At 39.2% G+C, this 15274-nt stretch overlaps 1 protein-coding gene across 3 annotated transcripts in view; it reads right to left on the reverse strand.

Annotated features, from left to right (window-relative positions):
• TPX2 (TPX2 microtubule nucleation factor) overlaps positions 1-15274 on the reverse strand; it is a 55230-nt gene that overhangs the window by 32758 nt on the left and 7198 nt on the right. For all 3 annotated transcript variants that reach the window (XM_081257199.1, XM_081257197.1, XM_081257198.1), the window contains exons 3-4: positions 7567-7735; positions 4911-5030 (exon numbers count right to left, since the gene is read on the reverse strand). In XM_081257199.1, the coding sequence (XP_081113325.1) occupies positions 4911-5030; positions 7567-7672 (226 nt within the window). In that variant the 5' untranslated portion in view covers positions 7673-7735. The remainder of the gene's footprint in view (positions 1-4910; positions 5031-7566; positions 7736-15274) is intronic.

Raw genomic sequence — 15274 nt, forward strand, 5'->3', positions numbered from 1 at the left:
AGATACATGTGTATATATATGACTTAATATAGAATTCTAGATTGCAAATTGTGTGTGTGTGTGTGTGTGTGTGTGTGTGTATGTGTATCCCTCCTAAGCAGTGAAATCTTATGCAGAAGAGCAATTTATAAAAGCTACTTTGGTTGAAGCAGAAATGAAGTATCCAGGGCCCTGCCTATTTGCCAGCCTAAGGCATCACCTCAGAAAAAAGTATCCCAAACACATTCTCATGACATTTTTTATTTTAACATCTTCTTATGACATTTTAAAAAGATAAAATTCTGAAAGCTTCCATAGAGAAAAAGAAATCACCTAAGGAAGGAAAATAGGATAAGCTGAATTCCTCATCAGTAACACAGGACGATAAACGATAACAGAATAATGCCTTCAGAGAAGTCAAGAAAAAAATCTTTTAATCTGCAATTCTATATTAAAAGTAGCAAGGAAAAAGCAACAAGTTACATACAAGGAAACTCCCATAAGGCTATCAGCTGACTTTTCAGCAGAAACTGCAGGCCAGAAGGAAGTGGCACAATATATTTAAAGTGATGAAAGGGAAAAACCTACAACCAAGAATACTTTACCCAGCAAGGCTCTCATTCAGATTTGATGGACACATCAAAAGTTTTACAGACAAGCAAAAGCTAAAAGAATTCAGCACTACCAAAGGCAGCTTTATAAGAAATGTTAAAGGGACTTCACTAAGTGAAAAAGAAAAGACCACAACTAGAAACATGAACATTACAAAAGGAAATATCTCATTGGTAAAGGCAAATATACAGTAAAAGTAGTAAATCAACCACATACAAAGCTAATAGGAAGGTTAAAAGACAAAAAAAAATCATCTGTATCTACAATAAGCAGTTAAGGGATACACGAAACAATTAGATGTAAAATATGATGTCAAAACAGTAATCATACAGGGAGGAGAGTACAAATGCAGAGTTGTTAAAATGCATTTGAAGTTATGAGATCAGCAACTTAAAATAATCAGAGATATACAGATTGATAAATATAAACCTCACGGTAATCACAAACCAAAAATCTATAATAGATACACACACACACACACAAAGAGAAGGAATCCAAATATAACACTAAAGACAGTCATCAAACCACAAGGGAAGAGAATAAAAAAAGAACAAAGGAACAAAACCTGACATACAAAAACAACCCAAAAATTAACAAAATGGCGATAAGTAGATACATATCAATAATTACTTTACATGCAGATGGACTAAATGTTCCAATCAAAAGACACAAAGTGGCTGAATGGATACAAAAACAAGACCCATATATATGCTGCCTACAAGAGACTCACTTCAAATCTAAAGACACACTCAGACTGAAGGTGAGGGGATGGAAAAGAGTATTCCATGCAAATGGAAATCAAAAGAAAATGGGGTGGTAATAATTATATCAGACAAAATAGACTTTAAAACAAAGAATGTTACAAGAGACAAAGAAGTACACTACATAATGATCAAGGAATCAATCCAAAAAGAAGATATAGCAATTATAAATATATATGCACCCAACAGAGAACCACCTAGATACATAAAGCAAATATTTACAGACAGAAAGGGAGAAATTGACAGTAACACAATAACAGTAGGGGACTTTTAACACCCCACTTATATCAATGAACAGATCATCTAGACAGAAAACCAGTAAGGAAACACTGGCCTTAAATGACACATTAGACCATATATATATATAGAGAGAAAACATTCTATCCAAAAGCAGCAAAATACATATTCTTTCCAAGTGCACATGGAACATTCTCCAGGATAGATCACATGCTAGGCCACAAAACAAGCCTCAGTAACTTTAAAAAAGCTGAAATCATATTAAGCATCTTTTCTGACCATAACACTATGAGACTAAAAGTCAACTATCAGAAAAAAACTGCAAGAAACAAAAACACATAGAGTCTAAACAATATGCTACTAAACAACCAATGGATCACTGAAGAAATCAAAATATACCTGGAAACAAATGAAAACAAAAACACAACAATCCAAAAATCTATGGGATGCAGGAAAAGCTGTTCTAAGAGGGAAGTTTATAGCAATAGAAGCTTACCTCAGGAAACAAGAAAAATCTCAAACAACCTAAGCTTACACCTAAAGGAACTAGAAAAAGAAGAACAAACAAAACACAAAGTTAGTAGAAGGAAAGAAATCATAAAGACCAGAGCAGAAAGAAATGAATAAATGGAAATAAGTGAAATAGAGACTAAAAAAATAGAAAAGATCAATGAAACTAAGAGCTGGTTCTTTGAGAAGATAAATAAAATTGATAGACTTTTAACCAGACTCTTCAAGAAAAAAAGAGAGAGGGCCCAAATCAATAAAATCAGAAATGAAAAAGGAGAAGTTAAAACTCACACCACAGAAATACAAAGGATCATAGGAGATTACTACAACCATCTATATGCCAATAAAATGGACAACCTAGAAGAAATGGACAAATCCTAGAAATGTAAAATCTCCTAAGACTGAACAAGGAAGAAATAGAAAATTCGAAGAAACCAATTACTAGCAATGAAATTGAATCAGTAATTTAAAAAAAACTCCCAACAAACAAAAGTCCAGAACCAGATGGCTTCACTGGTGAATTCTACCAAACATTTAAGAAAGATGTAATATCTATTTTACACAAATTCTTCCAGAGAAATGAAGAGAAGGGAATATTTATAGAGTAAGGCCGACATTACTCTATCAAAATCAAACAAAGGCATCATAAGAAAGGAAAACTACAGATCATTACTCCTCATGAACATAGATGAAAAAATTTTTAACAAAAAAATGTAGCAAGCTGAACCTAATACATATATAAAAAGAAAAATACCATCCTGACCAATTGGGGGTTCATCCCAGAAATGAAAGGTTGGCTTAAAATTGGAAAATCAGCATAACTGAGCATAGTTAAAGAATAAAAGAAAAAAGAAAAAAAATCATATAAACGTTTTAATAAATGCAGAAAAAGCATTTGAGAAAATCTAGCATCCATTACTATAAAAATTATCAGCAAAATAGGAATATAAAAACAAAGGAATCGGGCTTCCCTGGTGGCGCAGTGGTTGAGAGTCCGCCTGCAGATGCAGGGGACACGGGTTCGTGCCCCGGTCTGGGAGGATCCCACATGCCGCGGAGCGGCTAGGCCCGTGAGCCATGGCCGCTGAGCCTGTGCGTCCGGAGCCTTCGCTCCGCAACGGGAGAGGCCACAACAGTGAGAGGCCCGCATAACAAAAAAAAAAAAAAAAAAAAAAAAAACAAAGGAATCAAGATAAAAAAAAAATAGGAATAGAAGGGAAATTCCTCAGCCTGATAAAGGGCATCTATGAAAAAACTACAGTTAACATCATACTTAATGGTGAAAGCCTGAATGTTTTTGCCGTAAGATCAGGAATAAAACAAGCATGTCTACTTCTCTACTCCTATTCAGCATCCTACTAAAGGTGCAGTATGCAAGAAAGAAAAAGAAACAAAAGGTAGATAACATAATCACGTTTGTAGGAATCTGATGGAATCTACAAAAAAGATACAAACACTACTGAGTTTAGAAGATTGTAGGATATAAGATGGACATAGAAAAATTAATTGTATTTCTTTGTACTAGCAACACAATAGAAACTTGAAATCAAAATAGAGGTCTGAAAAGTGCTTTGAGAACACAAATAAGGGGAATCAATTAGAGAAAAGATATTTGAGCTGGAACTTGAATGATAAGTAAGGACTTCTCAGTTAGATTAAAGGTATTCAAGGCCGAGGGAATAGCACTAATGAGACAGGTAAGAATGTGTGCTAACAAAGAACAAAAAGACTGCAGAGCCCAAGGGGTATACATGCATGGAAGCAGGGTACATGGTCTTTGCCAAATGATGGGCCATGCAGAGGTCTCTTGCTCTGGGGCTTACTGCTGATATAACAGTCTTAAACTGAAAGTGGTCCAGACAAACTAGGTACATCACATCCTCTTTCAATTCAAGAAGAGCACAAAGACCATCAAAGCAACAGAAAATCTGCCACACTTCTAAGCACCTCAAGTGAAACATGCACATAGTTCTAACCTCTTATGCAAGAAAGATGGATGTAAAAGTTCAGGATCCTTGTCCAGATCCCAAATTCAATAGATATCACCTGTACTCATGAATAAACTATTTAAAAGTCAGCCTAGCAACTCAGACTCTGCAAACTACGCAAGTTCACTGAAAATACAGCCATTTTCTGATACGGCCCTCTAGTTATTGGTGTGACTGAGGCTAGTTTCAGATTTACCCATAAGATTAATTTTCAAATGTTCTAAATTGATTGTGGTGATGACTGCACAACTATGCTGTGAATATATGAAAAAACATTGAAATGTACATTTTAAGCAGGTGAATTGTATGATATGTGAATTAATCTAAATATAGCTACTATTTCAAAACAAGAATCATTTTTGAGGATTTAAAGAAACTTTTTTTGTTTTAATCAAATAGACAGTATCTTGCAGATTTAGTAACTACTAGTTTAAGTGTCAATCATCTTTAAAAATCAGATACGTGACTCAAAGAATTCTTGTACAGTTAGCAAGCAGTACATTCTTTCCTCCTGCTGTTTTGTTACCCAGCCAGACCGAGGTTAGGTTACATTAAATCTAGTCATAAAAAGAAAATAGTTATATATCTGGCAATAAAATTCTATGTTAGCTGAATTTCCAAAAGACTAGGAACAAAAAAAAAAAAAAATGCAGCACATCATTAGTTTCATGTTCACCATGAAATGAATAAATGAATTAGCACATTTCACCAATTAAAATCCAAGGGATACATCATTTAGGTAATATCCCCAGATCCCTCAGGTTCCTAATATACTGTTCAACCATTCTGCCAAGCAGCTTTTTTCTAAGATGTTCTTTCTTACCTGGTCTCAAAGGTGTGACATCTTGCTGAAGATTAGCTGTTCTCAGAGGAGTTTTGCCCGGAAAAAGCCCTCCTGTACCATTCTTCCCAGGAAACTTATTCTCCAAATTGGCCTTCTCTTCTGTGAAAAGGTAAAATCATCATCGTGTAAACAATCAGCAAGAAAGCAAAATAAATTAGTGTCATACACTTAATATGGGGCCTAAATAAAGCCTCCTACCAGTATACTTCTAACTCATTTGCAAGTACCAGCAAAGTTCTAGTGATCAAAACGGAATAAGTACACACTATATGTCAGAGCGACTGCAAAAACTATCACTAAAACACTGGCAACACTGAACAATGTATCACAGAAAAGAAGTGCAGACTCTGCATTGTGAATAGCTCCTTATCTTTGCTTGATACACATTCAGGACCATACAAGCATAAACTGGCCTTATCTACCACCTAAATACATCATGTTTCTCTTAAAGAAAACTGTATCCAGCAAGACCTGCAAGGCTTACAAGGGACATCTGATAGTCTAATCGTGTTGAGGCTCTTCCTCAACTAGGAGAGTGTGGGGTGTATGAGTATGGAACAGAGTTAGGCTCTCTTAAGGAATTTTATCTTAGGTTCTGCTATGCCCAAAAGCCAGTGCAAAGCAGTGAAAAGCGTGTTCTACCAACAGCCTACTGATAGAAATTTTAGGAATGTGGCGAGCCCCAGCAATAACTCTGTGAATGTGCACTCTGATTTCAACTGTGTAAAAAGATGTGATTATTTGGAAGAAAGTTAGAAAGTAATATATTAGAACTAAGGTGATTTTGAAAAAAAATAGTGGGATTCATTTTTTCTTCCAAACTGTATCTAATAGTATTGTTATATTAATACTTCCTTTCTTGTTTTCAAGAAAAACTTGGAAAAAGAGATAGACAACTCAGCTATTTCCTCAGGGTTTCTGTGGGCCAAGGGCATGGAGAAGACCTTTTATGGCAGCTGGCCGTCTTATCCACCCTTCCTCCTACACCACACCCAAAAGACCCCTCCTCTCAGGATATCCACTGGATTTTATTAGAATCCTTTTCCAAGAGAATGGCATATGCCATCACATTTGGACACTGCATTATAAGTGTTAAGTACAGCTGCAATGGCTAAGTTCTATCCCCCATCACATACTGATTTCTCTTAATGAGGAGGATAAGGACATGAGATAGAAGAAAATGAAGGAGTCCCAGCAAATACTAGCCTCACATATCACTGGGCTCAGATATTATTCCAACGTAATATAAAAATAAAACCACATCGTTATTTGTTGACCTGGTGTCAAATTTTGTGTCATATCACCTGCTCCAACATCAGGCAATCCTATCTCTATTTGGAGTTTGGGTTCTGAGTAGTATAATTCCTCCATTTAAAAATGAACTGGGGTGCTTCCCTGGTGGCGCTGTGGTTGAGAGTCCGCCTGCCGATGCAGGGGACGTGGGTTTGTGCTCCAGTCCAGGAAGATCCCACATGCCGCAGAGCGGCTGGGCCCATGAGCCATGGCCGCTGAAACTGCGCGTCCGGAGCCTGTGCCCCGCAACGAAAAAAAAAAGAACTGGGGGGAATTTCCTAGAGGTCCCGTGGTTAGGACTCCCTGCTTCCACTGCAGGGGCCATAGGTTCGATCCCTGGTCGGGGAACTAAGATCCCTCAAGCTCTGTGGTGGGACCAAAATCAAACAGAAAAAGAACTGGGGAGAAGCAGCAAGAGGGAGATGAGTATAGTTATAAAAGGGCAACACAGGGTCCTTGTGATGTTAGAACTGTTTGATATCTTGACTGTGGCAGCAGATCAACAAACCTACACAGGTGATAAAATTGCACAGAATTTAATACACATAAATAAAAATAAATACAAGTCAAGCTGGAGAAATCTGAGTAAGACTGTCAACATCCTAGTTGTAATAGTATACTCTATGCCCAGTGACAGTAGAGCAAGTTTTTATGTGACTGCCATCACTACAGACATGTCCTAGAACTTCACTCAACTTTGTTTCATCTAGATCTTACCATATGTCCCTAAAGCTTAAATATTTGTCATTCTTAACTGGAAAACATTGATTTCTACTGATAGTCCATTCCCAAAATACTGGGCATCTCGATTATTTCTATCATATCGGGGATGACAAAGTATCTTGGTGCAGAAAAGAATTTATATTTTTTAATTTATTTATTTTTATAAATTTATTTATTTTATTTATTTATTTTTGGCTGCGTTGGGTCTTCGTTGTTCCACGCAGGCTTTCCCTAGTTGCGGCGAGCAGGGGCTACTCTTCGTTGCGGTGTGCGGGCTTCTCAATGCAGTGGCTTCTCTTGTTCCGGAGCACGGGCTCTAGGCACACGGGCTTTAGTAACCGTGGCATGCAGGCTCAGTAGTTGTGGCTCGCGGGCTCTAGAGCGCAGGCTCAGTAGTTGTGGCGCATGGGCTTAGTTGCTCCGCAGCATGTGGGATCTTCCCGGACCAGGGCTAAAACCCATGTCCCCTGCATTGGCAGGCAGATTCTTAACCACTGCACCACCAGGGAAGCGCAGGAATTTATATTTTGGTTATCTACAATCCCTTCTATTTTTGAAAGGTCCCCAGCACAAAGCAAGTCACTAACCCTTAAAACAACTAGAGAAAGCAGATACTTACCAAACCAGGAATCTATGTTTTGGGTATCTTCCTCATCCTTCAAAGATGTAAAATTGATGAAGTCTGTTGGAGCATCATAGGAATAGGAGGTTGTAACTTGTGACATTTTTTCCACCCTTGGTGCAGAACAGCAGGTTTGCCCAGGGTTTGTTTCTCAATAGGTCACCTCCTAAGGAAAGAAGTAGTTCAGAAACTTGGTGGCACATTTATCTTAAGGTACTGATTGCCTAACAATTACTTTGCTTTTACGATCACATTTGCAGTTCTGAAAATCACCTAGGCAGTATGCCCTACTTTTCAAATCACACTAACAGTTAACTTCGCTTTTTCAGTAACTTGAAGACACTCCTTGAGGTAAATATGTTGGAATTAGAAAGAGGTCAAATTTGATGAATACCTACAACATGCCATGTACTGTGCTAGGTGTTTTACATTCATTATCTTATTTTCCTCAATCTACCGTTTTCTCATTTCCAGTCTCCTCCACATCCAGTGTGCTTTCTCTCCGCCCTGAATAACCCAATTTCTGAAACACACCATTAAATTTTATACCTACGGACCAAAATCTTACTCATCATTCAAATCCAGTCCAATTCTCTGTAAAATCTTTCCCAGTTTCCACCTATCACACCTAATTGTTGCCTCTCCAAAGCCATAGTGCTTTTATACCATCTAATTTTATATTAGTTAACTATGCAAATGTCTCTCCTAGTAGACGCTGAGTTCCTGTAGATAAGGATGAATTTTACTCACTTGTGTATACCTCATCCATCAAGGTGCTTAGAACAGTGTCTCATACATAGTAAAAGCTCAATATAGTTTTGCCAAGTACAGGTTTTTTCTTTAGAAATACTTTCATAAAAATACTATACCTGGGCATGAAGAGAAAGACTTCAAAAAATACATAAAAGAAAAAAAAAGTACATAAAAGGCACAACATGCAGATTAGGTAAAAGAAACATGTCAAACATATGGGTCCATCCTTACTTCTGCATACTTTGTACAGAAGTACTGTCCTGTGTCCTCTGTGCTGTGGAAACCTGTGTAGGTTTAAAGTCAGCCCCCACTCCAGCCTTGTATGGTTAAGAAAATAGCTGCAAGTATTCTGAAAAATAGCCGAAAGGCCACACTCACTGGTAAATAATTTCCCTATGAAACCCAATGAGCCATTTGTCTTCATCCATGAAATGACATGTACTTAAAGTATTCTGTATCTTGGAAGAGAAGTAGATATAAGTAACAACTTGCATACACATTATTAAACTAAGTACCTTTCTGTAAGCCCTTATTTTAGAAATACACATGCTCATTTTTAAAAATTAGATCACAAAAATAGTTTTCATAAAAATCTACAATGCCACACTGCTCCAGACACACACACGATACCTCTCTCAGTCTCTCTCTCTCTCCACACATACACACGCACACACTTGTTTCTTCAAATGGGATCACTGACATTCTGAATCTGCTTCACATATCGTGAGCATATTCCTTGTCAATAAATATGGATATATCAGCAACCACAATTTACTTATCCCCTATTTTAGGATTTTCCCAATATTTTCACTTTAAAGATACTACTAGAAGAATAACCATGTAGCTAAATTTCTGTACATATTCTTAATTCTTCCCTTAAGACAAATTCTCTTTTTATTATTTATTTATTTATGTTTTGTGTTTTTGTGGGGTTTTTTTTGTCTTTTTTTTTTTGTTTTTTTGCGTTACGCGGGCCTCTCACCGTTGTGGCCTCTCCTGCTGCAGAGCACAGGCTCTGGACGCGCAGGCCCAGCGGCCATGGCCCATGGGCCCAGCCGCTCCGCGGCATGTGGGATCCTCCCGGACCGGGGCACGAACCGGTGTCCCCTGTATTGGCAGGCGGACTCTCAACCACTGCGCCACCAGGGAAGCCCATGTGGGGGTTTTTTGCCTGCATTTGGTCTTTGTTGCTGTGCGTGGGCTTTCTCTAGTTGCGGCGAGTGGGGGCTACTCTTCGTTGTGGTGCGCGAGCTTCTCCTTGCAGTGGCTTCTCTTGTGGCAGAGCACGGGCTCTAGGCGCACGGGCTTCAGTAGTTGCAGCACGCAGGCCCCAGAGCGCGTGGGCTTCAGTGGTTGCAGCGCATGGGCTCAGTAGCTGTGGCACGCAGGCTCCAGGGCACACGGGCTTCAGTAGTTGTGGCACGCAGGCTCAGTAGTTGTGGCACATGGGCTTAGTTGCTCCTTGGCACGTGGGATCTTCCCAGACCAGGGATCAAACCCATGTCCCTTGCATTCATAGGTGGATTCTTTTTTTTTTTTTTTTTTTTTTTTGCTGTACGCGGGCCTCTCACTGCTGTGGCCTCTCCCGTTGCGGAGCACAGGCTCCGCGGCCATGGCTCGCGGGCCCAGCCGCTCCGCGGCATGTGGGATCTTCCGGGATAGGGGCACGAACCCGTGTCCCCTGCATCGGCAGGCGGACTCTCAACCACTGCGCCACCAGGGAAGCCCCATAGGTGGATTCTTAACCACTGCGCCACCAAGGGAAGTCCCAAGACAAATTCTTAAAGATGGAATTGCTGGCTCTTGACACATACTGTGAAAACATTCCTCAGAAGAGTAATACCCACTAGCATTACCAGAGAGGTGTGCCCGTTCTCTTCTGGGCACTAACAGCCCTCAGTGCTCATTTTCCCTATTTTATACCACTATACCTATGCTGTGAGATAAATCACGAGATTAGTTCCACCCAACCTCATTGCTGCTCAGTGGTTTGGCCATCATTTCATTAGCTTCTCTCAGTGGACTTGGGTAATTCAGAAGGAATTTGTTCTGACAGATATTTAGTTTATATAGTGACATCAACCTATACACCAGAGAACCTCATTCTCCCATGGTCTCTCTTATGAACTCACCGAAGCCAGAACTCCACAGATACCTTTATAACAATGTGCCGACTGAGGAACTTAATGTAGAAATATGACATTTTGGAATTGGGAGGAATTTTAAATAACACCTAACTTTTTAAGTTTATAAAGATTAATTAAAGCAAAATGGGGTCCTCCAAGATCACACAACACTACTAATGATTATGGTAAAAACAGTTCCCCAAGGTGATTATACATGCCAGACACCATGAGGTACTAAATTGTACTATTTTAATAACCCTCAACAATCCTCTAAAGCAACAATTATTATTTCCATCCTAGAAGAGGAAGTTGAAGGTAAGGGAGATTAAAAGACTTCCCAATATCATACAGTTATATAAAAGCAGAATTAGATCTAGAACTGAGGCCCCTGACTTCAGCACAGTGTTTTTCCTATATCGTTCTGCCCTCTCACCCTATGAATTAGAGGAGCATGTTAATGTAGTTATAGTCTTTATTTGCATAGAAAATAGTACGGTATTTCTTTCCAAGTAGATCCATTCTTCATAGTCTTTTGCCCTGAATAGAGGATTCTTTATTATCCTCCTTCTAAGTTTTCATTCTCCCCTATTTCTACTTTCATTATTCAGTTTAACTCAATAAGCTATTTATTAGCAGTCCACTCATATTACACACTTGCTAGAGGTCATAAATGTGGGCTTAATAATATCGGAGCTCCTTTCTCACTAATATTCAAGGATGAGACAATATGTCTCATACAAAAGGTAGAAGATCTAGTCTCAGACACAAAGGAATTAAAACCTAGACAGGAGTCCTATCAGACTCAATAAATAAGACAGTATAAATATTTAAATTATATAGTATAAACCATAAGTATAAAGAAAATTAGAGGGACTTCTCTGGTGGTGCAGTGGTTAAGAATCCGCCTGCCAATGCAGGGGACACGGGTTCTAGCCCTGGTCCTGGAAGATCCCACATGCCGTGGAGCAACTAAGCCCACGCGCCACAACTACTGAGCCTGGGTGCCGCAACTACTGAAGCCTGTGCACCTAGAGCCTGTGCTCCACAACAAGAGAAGCTACCGCAATGAGAAGCCCGTGCACCACAACGAAGAGTAGCCCCCTCTCACTGCAACTAGAGAAAACTCATGTGCAGCAATGAAGACCCAACGCAGCCAAAAATAACTAGTTAAAAAAAAAAAAGGATGAAAATTAGAGATGAACGTGGCTTAAGTCAAGTTATGATTAAATACTTTTCATTGAACAGCATCGAAACAGTAAGGAGTGCACTGTAACAGAAGTCACCTCCTTGATTGCCAAGCTTCCAAGCTTGGAGTAGCCATGGGACAGTTCTGGCCAATGAGAATGATGAGAATCTGCTGAGGGATTCATAGGAAAACTCATACTTACCTGATACAGCTACAGCTCTTGCTCCTGCCCTCTTCCTTCAGCCTTCTTCTTGCCTTGAAGGCAGATGTAATGGCTAGAGCTATAGCAGCCATCATATACACAGGAGTAAATGATCAAGAGAATAACATACAATGGCCCTGATATCACTGAGCTATTGATCACTGATGATCAAATATCAGCAACCACCTACCTCTAGACAATAAAACTCTTTCCATATAGGCTGTTAAAGTCACATTTTCTTTCACTTAAAGCCAAAAACAATCCCAACATAGAAATCCAGAATTCTAGCCCTCTCCCTGGCATTACTTGATGTATATGATAATGGGCAAGTCACTCTTTCTGCCTACCTACTTCCCATAAACAAGTGAGAAGGTATTTTGAGTGCTATGAAGTACACTACCACATGATATTATCACTGCCTTTTGACCTACTGATATCTCTCCTCTCCTTGACCACATTTCTATTCAAAGGACATTGTTGAAAGATTCTCCAGCAATTGACAGTGGTTAAAATTCCCCTGCTGCAAGGAGGAAGTTTTCCAGTTCTTGTGAACAAACATGCTGGAAGACATGGGAAAATCTTGGATTCCCATGATCTTAATGCCTAACCCAGGTCACTGGGAAGACTTCCCAGGCAAGAATGTAATGAAGACAACTAAAGCAGGGGGAGGGAAGAGGCAGGAATGTAATATGCAGCAACCCCACTTAGCCTCCTAAACACTAAGATTCCACCAAAGCATGCTGCTGAAAACCACCTGGAAAGTATTCAAATTTAAACCCTCACATCCTTCTTTCCTTTTTTTAATTATGGAGCTACACTGCTAGCCCCTGTGGAGGGCAATTTACATTTTCCTTTTTGATACATCTTGCCAAATGTAGAAATTTATCTTACAGATATGTATTTATACATATGTAAGTATAAGAAAATTCACATAGCAGTGTTCATAAAAGCCAAAAAACTGAAAACTCCAATTCCACCAATAGATTAGGTGAATAAATTATGGCACAACCGTATATTGAAATATTAAGTAACTTTAATATTAGGTAACTTTACATATGTGATTTGTACAAAATGAGCTCCAAGAGCTACTAAGTGAGAAAAGCAAAATGCACAAGTGTGTGCTCCCATTCAGGTTATAAAAGAGGGAAAGGGGCAGGGTTTCCCTGGTGGTACAGTGGTTAAGAATCCACCTGCCAATGCAGGGGACAGGGGTTCGATCCCTGGTCTGAGAAGATCCCACATGCCATGGAGCAACTAAGCCCATGTGTCACAACTACTGAGCCTGTGCTCTAGAGCCCGCAAGCCAAAACTACTGAAGCCCACATGCCTAGAGCCCGTGCTCCGCAACAAAGAGCAGCCACCGCAATGAGAAGCCCGCGCACCGCAACAAAGAGTAGCCCCCGCAAAGAGAAGCCGCGCACAAAGAGTAGCCCCCACTCGCTGCCAAATAGAGAAAGCCCACACGCAGCAACAAAGACCCAATGCAGCCACAAATAAATAAATAAACTTATTTATTTTTTAAAAAAAGAGGGAAAGGGGTAATGTATACTCATATATACCTTTATATATACATAGACTATTGTGGAAAGAGACACAAAAGTGTCTGGGAAGAAAGCTGGGAGGTCTGGGTCAAGGGAAGACTTTTCACTATATGAACTTTTGTATTCTACTATATAAACACATACCTTTTCAGTTTAAAGAACTAATTAAGCAGTATTATTTCCCCCTAAATCTATGTTTACAGTCCAGAAGACATTAGGTTTTCTGGAATTTTTATTAAATATTCTTACAATCCAGCAATAATTGTTAAACCTTTTGATTCTTGGAAATAATGCTTCCCATTTACATGGTCTGTAAACTGACTACTAATTTCACGTAACCAAATGCTAAATATTTTCTTTTCTCGTGCTTTTGTATAAAAATAAAATGTTCCTGTGTATTGACCTAAAAAAATAATAGCTATTAATTACTGAGTCCTTATGACAAGCCAAACAGTGTTTTTATATATTAACTCACTAAATCCTCACAATAATCCTATAAAGTAGGTACTGTTACTATCTTAATTTTACAGATGAGGAAAATGAGGCACAGAAAGATTTACTATTTGTTCATGGTCATGAAGCTAAGAAGTAGCAGAGCCAGGATTCGAACCCAGACAGGCCCCAAAGGGAGTGTCCTTATCCACTGCCTCTCATATTTACTTAAAAATAGATATTTATGTAGATCAATATCAACTGTCAAGGAGCGAGAGACAAAACCATTTACAGATAATAATAACTTCCAAATACTGATTGTCTACCTCAGGCCAAGCACTTTACAAGGCACTTCACATAAATCATCTCATTTAAACTGCATTAACAATGTATAAGGCAGATATAGTCATCACCATCTTACAAATAAGGAACTGGCTCAACTACTCCAGGATCCTGGTGATCCAGGATCACCAACTAGTATGTAGCAATATTGAGTTTTAATACCAGGTTTATAGGATTCCAAAATCTAGGGTCACTATAATATACAGGGTTTTCCTATAAATATTCCTTCAAAAATGAGGCAAGTAGGGACTTCCCTGGCAGTCCAGTGGTTAAGACTCTGCGCTTCCACTGCAGGTGGCACGGGTTTAATCCCTAGTCGGGGAACTAAGATCCCATATGCTGCACAGTGCAGCCAAAAAAAAAAAAAAAAAAAAATGAGGTACATAACCAAATCTTACTAACCTGTTAGACAATTACAGAAATAAACTCTGCTCTATAGAAAAATTAAGCATTCCTGACAAGTTGTGCAAAAAGAACACTTTGGTAAACTAAAAACCCTATTCTAAGTATACCAGGAAAGCGCTGAGCTGAATCTTCTCATAAACTAAAATATCACCCCTTAATTTCTCTTTTTCTAAGTATGTACTGTTGCATATAAATTTTTGCTGTAAATAAGATGGAGGTTAGTCTGAACCTCTCAGTGGATATTCCAGAGTAGACTATTCACACATCTGAAGGAGGGATGTCCTCTGAGGTCTAGGACTGCATTTGATTGGTGGGGGTTAAAAGGCAAAGGGGGCTGAAACCTAAATATACCTTATCTTTATTTAGATGAAATTTTAAAACCAAAATACTATTTTTTAAAACAACCTCTTGCTGGAGAGGGTGTGGAGGAAAGGGAACCCTCCTGCACTGTTGGTGGGAATGTAAATTAATACAGCCACTATGGAGAACACTATGGAGGTTCCTTAAAAAGTGAAAAATAGAACTACCATATGACCCAGCAATCCCACTGCTGGGCATATACCCTGAGAAGACCATAATTCAAAGAGTCATGGGCTTCCCTGGTGGCGCAGTGGTTGAGAGTCCGCCTGCCGATGCAGGGGACACGGGCTCGTGCCCTGGTCCGGGAAGATCCCACATGCCGTGGAGCGGCTAGGCCCATGAGCCATGGCCGCTGAGC

This window comes from Mesoplodon bidens, assembly GCF_964165515.1.
Source record: "Mesoplodon bidens genome assembly, chromosome: 15".
NCBI classification, from domain to species: Eukaryota; Metazoa; Chordata; class Mammalia; order Artiodactyla; family Ziphiidae; genus Mesoplodon; species Mesoplodon bidens.